Source organism: Grampus griseus (genome assembly GCF_964374135.1).
Source record: "Grampus griseus genome assembly, chromosome: 18".
Taxonomy (NCBI): domain Eukaryota; kingdom Metazoa; phylum Chordata; class Mammalia; order Artiodactyla; family Delphinidae; genus Grampus; species Grampus griseus.
This window is the reverse complement of record NC_139012.1, coordinates 5,611,460-5,626,421: the sequence shown is the minus strand read 5'-3', so window position 1 is coordinate 5,626,421 and position 14,962 is coordinate 5,611,460. Positions and strand designations below refer to the sequence as shown.

The following is a 14,962-nucleotide window of genomic DNA, read 5'->3' as shown; positions in this document are numbered from 1 at the left end:
CTAAGGTCTTTAAATCCTGACCACAGTTTTATTGCTTTTCTTCAGTCCTGTTAGATTACTGTCCCCATTTTAGAGACGGGACAAGTGAGAGACACGGAGGATTCTGCTCCCAAAGTTACACAGCTAAAAAAATGACAAACCTGGGAATAGACTCATACAGCCAGATTCCACGGCAGTCCTCTTCACTAAACTAAAATAGCACTGGCCCGGCTCGCTTTGCTCAACTGAACTGCCTGACCTTTCCCATTATCAGCACAGGCCTTCTGAAAACCAAAAGGTACTGCTAATTCTCATGAGGATAAGGCGGCTGAAATCGCTGGGGCAGCTCTCCCACAGGGTCTATTTGTTCATTTGTGGGAATCTGTCTTTGAGCTCTGCTCAGACGTAGGAAATAATGTAGATTACAGAAGTACAGTGTAGATACTCGCCTCTCTTACCTGAAATGAGTTTCTTTGACTTGCTTACTGTGGTTTTTGTTTCGGAGCTCTCTCTGGACCGCTGTCTCTCCTGCCTCAGTTTCCCCTCCCCCGGGAGGAACTCCATCCCCTTCCTTCCTCTGTTCTCACGGCCACACTTGCCATGCACCACGGCACAGACGTGTTTCTTGCACCAGGGAGTCCCCCTACTCCCTTAGGATTGAAGTCTCTTGAGGGTAGAGACTGCTCTTCACTGTATTCTCAGAGCTTCGTGTAACAGACCTCACAGTTCATAAATGCTTGTCCAACAAGTCAACGAATTATCTACCGTCAACAATCAACCAAGCAAGAACGGAGGCCGAGAGTAGGGAGGCAAGGGCCACGGATTTCTTCAGGGATCCACAACAGCCTTTAAGAGGATGATCATCTAATCTTGGGCTGTTACCCAAAAAAAGTTGTTACCCCAACGAATTCCATCCAGGCCAACAGTTCTCAAGGTGTGGTCTCAGAGCAGCATCAGCTGAGAGCCTGTTAGAAATGTGAATTTCAAGTCCCACCCAGACCTCAGGAATCTGGATCTCTGGGGGCGGGCGGCAAGCCTGTTTTAACAAGTGATTCTGATGCCCTAAAGTTCTAGAGCCGCGGGGCTGGAGGTAGATCTCCAGTAGCAGGTGATTTGTTAATGGGAGCGGCCAGAAACAGACATCTGGGCTGTGTCTGCTCTTCCGACTAATACTCACTGGATGTCAGTGCTCGCCGGCAGAGACTGATGACATGAAAGCATTCTGGTGCCTGCCTCTTAGGGATAGGCAGGGTGGCGAAGGGGATTAAGACTTGCATATGAATCATGACAGCGCCATGTACTATGTTCCTCCAGTGCCCTCGGTATTTAACTAAAGTGCTGTGGGATTACAGAGAAAAGATTTGAAGAAGTTATGTTTGATCTACACCATAAAGAGAGAGCAGTCATTTCAGGGAAATCGTGAACTTTAAGGACAGTCCATTCTCATGAAGATCCATTTTCCCATAGACAAAGGGGGATGCAGGGCTTAGGAGAGTCTGTTTTTATCTAAAATGTACCCCAAATATAGTTCTGGTAAGCTAAGTGAAAACTGGCATTTTCTAACTTCTTCTGCAGGTAGATGCATTCTGAGCGGGACTTGAACGTAACTGGCTCAGCCCCACTCACTCATCAGACAGTTCTCATTCAGGACAAACGTTTCAGACCACAGTGAGCCACCTTAACAGGGGGAAAAAGCAAGGACCGAGTTCAGAAGCATTTCAGCAGGTGGTGGTGTCACGCTGGACCTCGGGTTCCTCAGCTGGAACACGAGAGGCTGCAGAGAGGCTGGAAGGTGGCATTTCAGACACTGGCTCCGCAGGTCAGAGCTTCTGATGTGCACAGGGATATGTGGGTAGCACTCATCGCTACTCTGGCGGGATACGGGAGTCATCAGTATGTGAAAAGCACAGAGTAACACCTCAGAGGCAAGAGAGGCTTAACCAACAAGTACTGGTAGAAGGATCCAAGGACTGTGATTAAAACTGGATGCAACCAAACGTGAATTGAGAAAATGAACTGGATTGTTTAAGAGTTTCATATAGAAAACATGAAGAAAATGAAGTTTTCAAAGCACAGTTCATGCGTAGCCTTCTGAATGCTTGCCCACCACTGAGTAGTTAGAACGTTTACCTACCCATGCTCTCGAGAATGGAAACAGCAAACTATTAACACTTCACTACTGCCAATTTTTTCTTCATATTTTGTTTGGAGGATTACTAAGAGCAGAAACAACTTGTTTCCCTTCAATGGAGCTGTCTCCTACTATGGTTTTTCATTTGAAAACAGCATGTCTGTGTCCAAAGCCACAGAATGCTTTGGACTAGAATTACATATTTGATATCTATACATCAAAAGGGAAATAAAGAGCCTCTGCTGATTCTCTGCAGGAGCCACAGAAATTGGTGCACCTGGCATTCAGTGTGCATGGAAAACATTTCATAATTTATCACCTACTCTTTTCACTGGGTCGCCGGATCCAACCATCCTTATCCCTAATGCTCCTGCAATAGGCTCTTGCAGGTAGAACGCAAAGCTACGTGTTGGACGCTGGTTTGTAAACAAGTGGCAGGACTTTCCTATATCATTTCTTTAATCATTTTAACCCCGTTCCTCATAGAAAGCTGGAGGCCAGGGCAATTCAGCCCCTCCTTTTGTCCTTTGCCTACCATAAATATGCACCAGTCTGCATCTGAAAGGCGGAAGGAGGCCGCAAGCTTGCTGGACATTTATCATGCTCTGTTCCCTGCTAACAAGCAAATACTTTGGCTGAATGGACCATTAGCAATCATTGTCAGATGTAGAATGCAAGGTGCTGGGATGTGACCAGCTTGTAAATTAGGGAGTGTCCGTTCTCTTTGATGAATCTGGACAAATGCACTGGATCTTTTGATATGTTTTCTGAATTAAATTAGAAAGGAAGGTAAAGTAGCTGGCACTGGGTAGGGCAGGTCTCTGTGCAATGTTTTAAATGTTTTTAAATGGTGAAAGCGACACAGTGATGACCAGAAAAATAGGCAACAAATGCAATAAATCCATAGCTCCAAACAGTTGAGTCAGCTCTCTGAGAATTAGCAACAAAATCCACGAAATGGGTCTGAAATAGAACGTTTAGGATATAGTGAAGATCTTCAGACATAGAACGTGTTCCTCTAGAAAGTTCCCATGTTCAGAGACCAGCCCTGAATCCCCTCCATCCACGCCAGCAAGACAGACACTTGGGGTGTTTGTAAGCTTTCAGTATTGTCAGCGTCTTAAGAGTTCAGACTTTCCTAAAGAAATGCTGGGACTTTTCTAAGGCCCCAAATAGGGGGCAATAAAGCACAAATCTCCTTTCCGGCTTGACGCAACTGTGATGCCACTCTGCCCCCCAATCACAGCTTCAATGGCTGATTTTGGGTAACGACTAAAATGGAAAGTGTGGACGGCCAAAACAAAAGCCCAGCTCATTTACAAGGTTGTTCAGGACAGGGGGCAATAAGATTCAACAGCCTGGTGAGCTTCTGCTGTTTTTAACTTTCAAGCTGGCAACACTCACACTTTTATAATCCTATCGTTTACACGAAGGGGGCCTGTCCCATTCAGCTCAACTCACAGGAGTGAAACACCATCTCCACTGGGCCCGTTGGTTTGGGCATACTGGATTACTACCGATTTGAATGACAACTCAATTCCCCCTGTTATTTGTTTTATTATATGTTTTTTTCCAGGGTGGGAGAGACAAAACTCAGAGGAGAGCTCTCTGGAAGAGGGAGGGGGACAATGTATAATGTTTACCTCGGCTTCTCCGGGGCTGAAAGATGGCTGAAATCAAAAGGTCTGTGTTTTCTTTTCGGATCCCTCTGGGCCTACCTAGCCCCTCTGGGCTCTGTTCCTTCCCAGCAGGTCCCTGCCTGGAGCCTAAAGAGATGAAGGCGAGCACCGCCAACTGCAGCTAATCCTACAGAACGGCCGCCACTGTTAGGCCAGGAGCTAAAAAGGAAAACCTTGCAGGCCTGAACTAACTGCAGTGATCTGAAGTTTTTAATCAGCCCCCAATCTCAATCTCTGGAAAAGGCAGTCAATGGAATCTACCTTTGCCATATTATCCGCCACCAATGAGCAAGAACTGAGCATCTTTTCTTCCCGGCTTCAACCATCCCAGGCCACAAGTGGGGCTTTCATACTTTCTAATCCGAGTTTCCAAGTCTGTGTGGCTCACACATAATAGCCAACAGCCTGGAGCAAGGGCCTTCCTTTCTACACCCTTTTCAGAGACATGTCATTGCCGACATCCAGCTAATCTATATGTTGCCATGGCTTCACCCTTTATCTGCCTTTACATCTTATGAACTGCATGGATTTACCACATTATTTTTATCTGAAAGACAGAAAATGGTGGTTTTATTGCCATACAATCAGATTACCGCTGCTAGTTTCTCTATGCCTTTTTACCATACTTCAATCAAAAGGGATCAGTTTCTTTATACTCTGCCCTTGATTTACATTACATCTGTAAAGACCCAGTCTGGGTTGTAATCCCCTTATTAACTATGACCAGGGTTGATTTGCCTAAAAATAAAAGCAAATTGTGTCAGACCCTTTCACTTTGTTTTTGATTCGGAACTACAAAATGGATTACTAAAGAAATCTTCAGAGTTCACACGGCTCGTATAGTACTGAATTTAAAATGAGAATTAAACAAGTCAAACAGGAGAGCCATGTCCACGGTTTACATTTTCCATCATGGGAGAAGGGCTGAATTGCTTATGTCTTTGTGTTCTTTGGCTTTAGAGAGACAATGAAGCCACAGGAGTTTTTCCAAGCTGTTCGGAACCCTGTCCCATACCCTACCCTTCCCTCTTTGCTTTTCTTCTACCCTTCTCCCAGCCTCATTCTAATTCCCCCCCCCACAAAAAAAATAAAAAATAAATAAATAAATAAAAACTGGGATGGGGGGCAGCTCTTCCCTGAAAGAACTAATTCCCGACTAGAAGCTTCTAGTTCTATGGGTTCTGCATATTTTAACCTAAATATTTTAAACAGTTGAACACTCCTATTTAAGGCTCTACTCCACCACACAAAGGGCGAGCTCATAAGCAAATCTATGTAGATATATGATAAATGACCTGAAAACAGGCTCTTTAGGTCAGCAGCCAGCGAAGGCGGAGATTGGGTGGGCCCGAGTATCATTTCAATGATTATTTTCCTTACAAGAGCCCTCCTTCTTTTCGTCTAATTTGCAGTGGGAGAATTTAAGAATAAAGTTTTCATGAAATGCTCAAGTAATGTCCTTCTTAGATTTTTTTTTTTCTATTCTGAAGAGGGTCTCCAGTCTGTATTTCCTTCCCCCGCCACTCCTATTCCTGTGACGCGTCACTGCAGTCATGCTGGGATCTCAAATCATTTCCCATTAGGTGACCTCGCTGGGAACCGTTGCCAGATGGTGGGTGTCACCCTCAACCTCCCCGGCGCTACCTGAAGCATTTCAGTGCAAGGCCAGGTAGCGATGCCCCTCTGCGGGTAATTATCACGCTGACCCACCGACCAGAGGATTCCTCTCTGTAAATTTCCAGATAAGAGGGTTTACCGATAATTATTCTAAACATACCATTTACTCTCCAGCTGACTATGTATGGAGAAACCATGCCCATCGGCAGTTCTCAGCTGGTCTGGGGCTTGACAGCTAATTTACCTGTCTCCCTGCTTCAGCCTGGGAGTCAGGGACACTTCGGAATGCTGGAGTCATTTGCATTTCTTTGCATCCTGGGACAAGTGTCAAGAGCTCCGCTTTGTGAAAGATTTAGAAGCAAGTGCTTAACAGAATCATCTTAACCTCCAGCTCCCGTTTCTGAGGCTCGAAGCTGTAATTGCTGAGGTTACAAAGTACAGTCCCTGGACACACGATTCCCAAATAAATTCTGTCCTCATCTGAAAAGACGGCTCCCAAACATGTTGTGCGACCTCGCGGCAGCCCCGTCTTTGTGCTCTCCCTTCTCAGTCGTCCCGTGGAACAGCGACAGTCCATTGCCTACAGTTTATCATCCTGACAAAATGTGAGGAATGTAGATGTGAAAGCACTAACAATTCCACCCCTTGGTGCTTTGGGCTTTTTTTCCTCTCTATATTAAAACCGACAAGATTAACCCAAACGCAAACTGGGGAGCACAGTTCAAGGAGCTATTCAATCCGTGCTGAATGTGCATTTGTTTACCTACAAAAATAAGAATTTCAGACACAATGGAAGGCAGGCTGGCTTATATATGGTACTGAATGGACTGTTTAAACAGCACTATCCATTGTAGTTTATTTTATCAATCTCTGACAGATCCGTATTTATTCAGAGCCTGACTGTGGTGGAGCCCATGTATTATAGGTTATCTGGATATTATCCAGCCATTCTTTTGTATCAAGGCAATCAATACCAGGAATTCACCATTATGTAGGGGAAAATGACCTGGGAAAAGCAAAACGCTTGGTTAACTAGTATATGGTGCCTAGGGAATCGCACCCCTAGACGTAAGAAATGAATGCTCTGCTGAAATTTTCAACAAAGTCAGTGTAACTCACTCTAGAATACCATACCAATACTTTTTTAAAAAAGAGCCAACCATTTTACTTTGGCAAAAACATCGTGCTGGAAAAAAATTGTTCTACTGAAATGCTAAGCCAGGCTTTGCTTTTCTCTCCAGAGTTAAAAAAAAAAGAACCAAAAAACAGAAAAAACCCAACAAACTACACAACCTGAATGGCTACAACTGACACAACTCTTCCAGAACCTATGGGTGCAGTGATTACCGTTTCAGTATTTGGAACTTCTTCCCACTACTGCAAAAACTCTCGGGGGTGGGAGAGGCAGACAGTGTGATTAAAGTAGTTATGGAGACGGTGAATTTACAAAGGATTTTCTGGACCCTGTATCCAAACAGCTGCTGCACGCTCCCTCTGTCCACCACCTGCTAAAAAAGCTGACCTCGGAATGAAACAAATCTAATTACTGATGGCTGCTTCATTACAAATGAATTGTTCCACAGTCCCGAGGAACTGATGTGCAACTTCAATGCCTTTGATTACCTTCCTGCCACATCCCATTTACTGACGGAAACTTTTCCCTGGAAATAAACATGAGACTTCCCCAACAAATAGGCAACTCCTGGGCACCGGGTTTTTCTGGGTTTTTTTAATTCATTCTCAAACTTAGAAAAGGCTCTTTCATATCATTCATCCAGGAAGAAATCTTTCTGATATTTCAAGCTAGCATTCAGCTGCACAACTTTGTTAAGCAGACCTTTTCCAGGGGACAAATGATCCCTTCCTCTAGGCCAGCCATTACGTGCGAATTTTAAAAGAAATTCTACTCTTGAGGGCAAGGAGCAATCACGCCAACAGCAACATCGTCTGTACGGGGAGGGAGGCTTCTCCAAAAGCAGGCCTCCAGGACGGTCTAAATCAGTGGCCACAGCTCAGAAAAACAGCCCGACCCTCACAGAAGGCTAGTGAGTAAATATCAGTGAGGAAATATAAGTCACTCCCTTCCCCCAGCGCACGAGGGAAAGAAGACATTCGTGTCGAAACCTTAGGCTGAAATAATGACTGCTCTACCTTTTTTTTTTTTTCCCCAAGTAGGTATTTGTGATCCTACAAACCAGATAACGTCTACTGAGCCGAACGCTGAAGAGATTAATGGGAATTTCTTTAAACAAGATAGAAATGTAAAAATTAAATCCTGTTGGGGGGCGGGGAGGGAAACGCCAAACCAAAAACCGGCTCCCGAAGACGGCCGGCGAGCGAAAGCGCCAAGCGGGGCAGAGCAGGAGGCCTGGGGTGCAGAGGCGCGGCCGGCGCGGCGAGCATCGCGCAGGAAAGAGTGACCCCTGGAGGCAGAAAGCGAAGCCGGCGGCTCCTCCGGCTCCCGGCCCGGCTCCCGGGCCGCAGGTCCCAGCCCCGCGCTTTCCCGCACCACCCGTCGCCTCACGCTGCGGTGGTGGACGAGAGCCGTCACTGCCGCGGCTTTCTCAGCAATTACGATGATCTTACACCCAGGGAAAAAAAAGAAGTCCATCCAAGATCAGGCTCCAGGGAAGGAGGCTGCATTAAGTAACTTCTACACAGGAGCAGTGTTGGGAAGCGCCAACCAGCATCCTGCAAGAATCTCTTGTTTCATCCCATTTACAGCGGTGACGTCTTTCGCCCTTTAATAGGGAATTCTTGGTTAACATGTTGGTGAATCTGAAACTGACCACTCTTAAGAGTGGATGTAATTATTTAATTACGATGTGATCTTTAAATCGATCCCCCATCCCTTTATTTCTAAATCCATGGCCGATTTACTCAACTTCAAATAGGTCATTGACTTTGCTTCTGACAAAGTATGAACAGCCAGTGTCTTCATACTTTCCCCAAGCTTCCCAAGGTTAAAATTCCATGATTCTGTAAAATATTTTTGGCTAGGATTCGAAATGTATCCCCAGAATGAGGTAATATGCAACCCTGAACGCACAGACGACTACGAGTCACGGCCATATATATTTATGGATGGATCGCCTCTTCTAAATTCTAAATGTACTCTGGTTGCGCGGACTGAAAACCTCCGCAAGGCCTGGCTTTCTCCCGGCTGCACTGTTTGATAAAAGCAAGTCGGATCCAAGGATCCCATTCCCGCCCAGGCTCCCCAAGCACGAAGGCTTCAGGAGCTGCGTCGACTGGGCAGGGCCTTAATTAAGCTTTTGCAGACAGCGTCCCTAAAAAAATCAAGTTAGTTGTCGGGACCACAGAATTCGGGGCCATCGGTTCAGAAGCAAAGGGAGAGGCCGACGTGCAGAGGGTTCCCCGGGAGCAGCCTAAGGCCCGTCTCCCGGGCGAGGAGAAAAGGGCCCGCTGCCCGAGTTGTCCCGAGCAGGCGAGCTCCCCGCGCAACCCCCGGGCAGGCGGCGCGGCGCCCAGGCGCGCGAGCTCCGGGCGTGCCAGGGAGCACAGGCTCCCTTCTCCGCGGTGCGCTTCACTGCCCCCGGCCCGCGCTCCGCCGCTCCTCAGGAGCGCAGCATCCCTGCCTCTCCGGAGCCCGCCAGCCCCTGCGTGCCGCTCAGCCTGTTGGTGGCCCGGCTTCCCGTCCTCTGGAGGAAGTGAGGGTCAGGCCTCGCCATCGGACACCTTCCCGGACGCGACACCCGAGTCAACAGGGCTTTTTTTTTTTTTTTTTTTTTTTTTAGCGCCGGGGAGCTCCCAGGGGGAAGGAGGACGAGGAGAGCGCCCCTTAGGGCCGGCGCTCCGGCTGGAAGGCCGAGCGGAGTCTCCACGAAGTAAAATGTGGTGGGGGACCCGGGGGCGCGAGGAATCGAGGGTCCAGAAACAGGCTCCGAGGCTCCGCAGCCCGACCCTTCCTCCCGCCGGGACAGCGCGACGCGGCGGACCTCGGGGCGGCGATCGAGGGGGGTCGTGGACGCGACTTACTTGGAGTTCGAGGAATTCCAATAGATGGGCTCTAAAACTATCGATCTGGAAATCGCAGTTCTGCATAAAACCATCAAAACTCCCCAGCAGTACTTCCACACGGAGTCCCTCCTCACGGCCATGGCCAAGCCGCTCCCAGCTCCGCGCACTCCTGGCGTCGGAGGGACAAGGTGCGGGCCGGGAGCCCCAATCCTCTGGGCAGACAAGGGAGAGACTGCAGGCAGTTCCGGGGCGCGCCGAGCAGCTCCAGCGGGCGCCGAGGCCGGTGGCGCTGCCCTCGGGGCCCTCAGAGCGCGGGGCGGGAGCGCACGCGAGGGGCGCGGCGGCGCGGCGGGCTCGGGGCTCCGGGTCGCCGCGCCGGACGCAGCTCGGACAGCCGGCTCCCGTGCGGCTCCAGGGTGCCGGGCGCGGGGCGTCAGGGAGGGCGCTCGGCCGGGACACAAAGGCCAAGAGACGGCTCGGCGGAGGCGGCGGGCCGCCTCGCACTATAGATCCAGGGGGGCGGGCAGCGGCCCGAGCGCGCGGGCGCCACTTCGGCGCGGTTCCATGTCCCGGAGCGCGGAGCGCGGTGCGCGGGCGGCGAGGGGCGTCTCCGGGCGCACAGAAGCCTCCACAGTCCTCGCGGCTCCCAGCCCGCGGAGCAGGCAGGAGGGGCTCGGTGCTCGCCGCGGGCGCCGGATGCGCGCGGGCCTTTGTGTGCGGGGAGGTCGCCGGGACCAGCTCCGCGCGCGTCTCCTCGCCTCAGCCGGCGCCGCCGTCCCCGCCGAGGAGAGTCAGCTCGGCCAGCGCGCTGTCAGAGCACTATAAACGCGGGGCCCCGCCCCACACCGTGCAGCCCATTGGCCCGCCGCTCGGCAGCCGCTAGCCGGTTGGGCGGCCGGCCGGTCCGTCAGCAGCCCCCGCCCGACATTGGGCGCCGCGAGGCGGGGCGCGGGCTGACAGGTGAGCCCCGCCCCCTGTCCCGGGCGGCGGCGCGAGCGGCGCGCGGGGGAGCCCGCGAAGGCGACGGGCCTGCGCGTGCACCCGGCGCCCCCCGAGATGGTAGGGGCGGGCGAGTGGGGAGCGGGACAGCCCGGGGCACCTGCCCCCGCGCCCAGCACGCGCTCTCATTGCCCGGCAAGTGTCCAAACTTCAGCAGAGGTACAACGTCGAGGGCGAAACTTTCCCTGCGGAGCGGAAGGCAGTGGGCTTCCCGTGGGTCTCCCTCCTTCACTGCAGAGCGCCCTCTGCGTAGACTGGCTCACACCCCGCTTGCGCAGCTCTTCGCCGCGCCCACCAGGCCTCTCAGTGATGTGTTTCACACCTGGTTTCGGTACCGAACGTTGGCTGGGGCCCGAGCTAAGTCAGTGGGGCCGGGAGACGCAAAACGACTCCCGGGGACGTGGCGCCGGCGAGGCAGCCGACTCCCGGGGCGCGGCCGCCCGGGCCCCGCTCCCTCCGCACCTCGCTTCCCGCGAAGGCAGCACCTCTCCCCCGAGTGCGCGGCGGCACACCCGCGCCCGCCACGGGATCTTCTCCTTAATTAGCCTCCGGGCCGCGCTCATACCTCCCCAGAGTGACCGGGAATTTAGGGGTGACCGTGACGAATAGCGCCGAAACAGGGAGGCGGCAGGAATTCTTCCATTGGATTCCCGGCGAAGCGCCTGCCTAAGAGCCTCTGGGACGAGCGCCACCGCGCCGCCGCTTCCGCGGACCCACAGTGCCCACTAGCGGCCGGCCTGCGCGCTCTGCCGGCGAGAGCACGACTCTTTGGGCCACCCGGACCCAGACCCCGCGCAGCTAACCGCGTAGAGGGTCCGAAGGAGGGTCGGCAGAAATGACCTGACCAACAGCAGGGAGAGCTCGGCACAAATCAGGCACAGTACAAATGTAACAGTTCTCATCCTTAATGTTTTAAAAGCAAAGAACCGGCCAGTATTCCTACAAATTCTTTTTGTTTTTAAGGCAAATTATCCACGAATTTAAATTTAAAAGAGAAAATATATATGGTAAAAACATCTCGTTTAGATACTTATGTTTTCTTTTCACTCTTCTTTGTAATAACTTTTGTAGGGCTTTATGGGTGAGTTAAGTATTCGTTTTTTGAACATTAAACGTTAATGTACATTTTAACTGGGAGTGTTACATAATTGTGAAGACTAGTTTGTTAAGACCGAAAACACTGAGGCACGCGAGGCACCGAATACATTCATATTATTCCAAGTATGTGAACGAAGAAAACAACTTTATTTTCTGCAGTTTCTAGTTTTAAATGAAAGCCTCCACTTTGAAGGAACATTTTTCTTTAAAGGCTCAAAGACAGTAAACCGATTCGAAGTCATCGTCAGATTCCCAGAGGACTGAAAAACCAGGAAGGAGCAGGCGGTATTATTTCACAAAGGCAAAAGAGTCGTTTTCTAATAAGCTTACAACATTTAAGGGATTCATTTGAAATTTAATATAAATCTAGTTTAATATACTCTTTTAAAAGAACTAAAACTGAGTGTATCTCAGTAACTTTCACATTTAGCAAACCTATATTGTGAAATTTGTGAACTCTTAGCACCTACATGCTCTCTCGCCAAGTAAACTAGAGGAAATAAAGGAAATTTGCATTGTCTGAAAATAACCCTGGCTCCCATTTTTAGTAAATCTGATACTCTCAAATCCAAAGCCCTTTACCTTGGGAAAAATGTACATGTTTAAACTGCTTCCTTTTTTTTTTAAAACAAAGTGTGTATTTGACCAAAAAATAAATCCCTACACAAAGATTCCTATTGTATAACTTAAGTGTGTGAATATGTATTAACTTACTTTCAGTAAATATAATTAGCTGTAGAAACTATGTGAAAAGTATCAGCAGTAGCAACTCCAGTGCTCTTTAGAGAGTAATTTCAGTAATTAAAAGCATCACCTCAAGCCACTTGTATCTATTGTACATATATCATGCGAGGAAAAAAAATCAGCAACATCTGCATGTACAAGACATTGAAACTTTAAATCCTGTCACATCAGTTGAATACCTCTTTGTATTTGGACTTTTGTTTTACAATTGTTGGAGAAACGTGGTTATTTTTGCAAATCTGTAATTCTACCATCACATATTTAACCCAACATCAAAAAATGAGATTTTATTTCAGCAAAGAAAGTTACTTCAACTGTTTCCAGAGTTAAGGAAGAAATTTCTAAAAGCCTAATAAAAATTGGGGGGATTTCAAAGACATAGCCAAGTATAAATGTTGATGGATATAAATTTGAATAAATGTAGAATGAAGTGGCAAATATAAAATTTGGATAGTTCCAGTTTTAAAAATAAGAGGGCAGGGCTTCCCTGGTGGTGCAGTGGTTGAGAGTCCGCCTGCCGATGCAGGGGACACGGGTTCGTGCCCCGGTCTGGGAAGATCCCACATGCCGCGGAGCAGCTGGGCCTATGAGCCATGGCCGCTGAGCCTGCGCGTCGGGAGCCTGTGCTCTGCAAGGGGAGAGGCCACAACAGTGAGAGGCCCGTGTACCGCTAAAAAAAAGAAAAAAAAAAAAATTAAAAAATAAGAGGGCAGTGAATTTTGCCCAAGTAAGTGTGCCTTACTAGTCAGGTTTCTGCCCCTTTTGAATCCATACGCAAGCTTTGGTCTTTAGAACTTATAGTTGTTTCTTACATATTCCTTGTACAGTAAGATGTACTTCGAAAGACATCTTTAACTCCTATAAAAACAAAGAACAAAAGCCTTATCTAAATGTAATGTTACAGAAAGATTATTCTGCTTTATGTATGTTGATTAAATCTTGTCCAAGCCATGAACTTTCTACATAGCTGGAAGACTCTACTAAACTGCATACGGTTTACCTCATACAAGTCACTGAAATTTTTAGAACTCTCCCACAAATGACACTTTGCTTGGTTTATTCCACGGGAAGACCTTTCAAAACAAGAGTAAAACTCTTTAGATCAACTTCGCCATACATTTGTCCATCTATCTGCTAAAATTCCTATTACACATTGTAGCACATTAATATCTACTTATTAGTTTGGTAGGAAAAGTATTAGTCATTACATGGGGCTCTTGGTCAAAAGAATCATTTTTCCCTTTGGGAAGTTTCTTAACTCATACCTTACAGACCATACCTATTCTTTATGGAATCAAAATAACCATTATTTTCCACTACAGTAATTTAAATCTCTAGCTCAAATTATCATTGCTTTTATAACGTTATTAACGCAAAAGCAGCCTATGTGGAAAGAATACAGGTTTGGCTCCAACTAGGTAGGGTACCTGGCTCAAGACCTCATTTCCTTATATGTAATCCAACAAGTTGAGAGGGCCAGCTATTTCTAGTCACCATTCCAAATTCGCCTAGGTAGTTCGGTGGAGATAAACACGCAGGTAACAAAACAGCTAGCTGTGCACTTTTATCACTCATTAACTTTAGCATTTCTGTGACTCCCACTTTGCGGACTGATATGATATACACATACTGTATGTTATAATAAAGTTAAATTCTGCTCTCAGCATATAAGGGGTATTACTGACAGCAGTCATAAGGAGACAACCCATCTCCTATTATGGGTCCATCAAACCATTTTTGCTCCTTTATCCCACCTTACAATAAGCTATTCAACAGAGCCAATTGCAATTATATATTCCTTTGTTAATTCATGTTGTCATAAATTTAATTGATGGTGAAAGCCTGGAAAATGAGGAAGGCAACAATCATCATGCAAATGTATACAAAGAACAAAAAGCCCATTTTATTCGAACCCTAATAAACCAGGTTTAGTGACCAGCAGTTGTATTAATCTTAGAAGATACTGACACTACTGAACACACACACACCTTTGCCTGAGTGACAGTAAAACTACTGAACGATGATTTTACTTTTACTCTGAAACCTACTGGCTTTAGACGTGGAAATATAAACAAATATGTATAAAAAACAAGACTGTTCCAACATCCTCTGGTCAACCACTGGAGACTCAAGTAAGGAACAATCTTCTTTTAAAATGCATTTCAATCATACAGACACCAACTTTAATTTCTATTGGGCCCTCTGTATCCCCCTTCCATTGCTTCCTAGCTGCAAGTCAGTTACTCTAGTAATTATAGATACACCATATATAATAGATCAGACAATGCCATCTAATCATCTAAAAACCAACTATGGCAAATCTGCTACAAAACATACAGTGCAGTGTTATTAGCAAATTACCGCACCACTGGCAACTCCCTATGGACAACAGAACGTTAAAAAAAAACCAAACCCACCCTCAAACCATAAGAGTAAACAAGAAACATTACAAATAACAAAGGTGATGGTGAAGAATCAAAACTGGCAATTCAACAAATGAAAGAACAGGGCCTCCTGCTTGGGCTTCAACACCCGTTCTAGATTTTTTACCTTCGGTGGTCCTTCTGCTAATTAATAACACTCTGGTATTTGTTTATAAGACTCCCGGATGGACTGGCAAGTCTCAAAAATTAAGATATACTGTTTTCAGAATTTCTTATGGCCAATACAAAGCAGATGGATGGTTCTGGGGTAAAGGAGCAGAAAATTGGGACAAATGGTAACAGAAGCTCTG

The 14,962-nt window shown here is 47.6% G+C and overlaps 1 protein-coding gene across 1 annotated transcript in view; it reads right to left on the bottom strand.

Annotated features, from left to right (window-relative positions):
* EFNB2 (ephrin B2) overlaps nt 1-9,632 on the bottom strand; it is a 43,041-nt gene extending 33,409 nt beyond the window's left edge. The window contains exon 1 of the mRNA XM_082675965.1: nt 9,406-9,632. Coding sequence (XP_082532091.1) covers nt 9,406-9,527 — 122 coding nt within the window. The 5' untranslated portion in view covers nt 9,528-9,632. The remainder of the gene's footprint in view (nt 1-9,405) is intronic.
* Between the last annotated feature and the right edge of the window lie 5,330 nt (nt 9,633-14,962).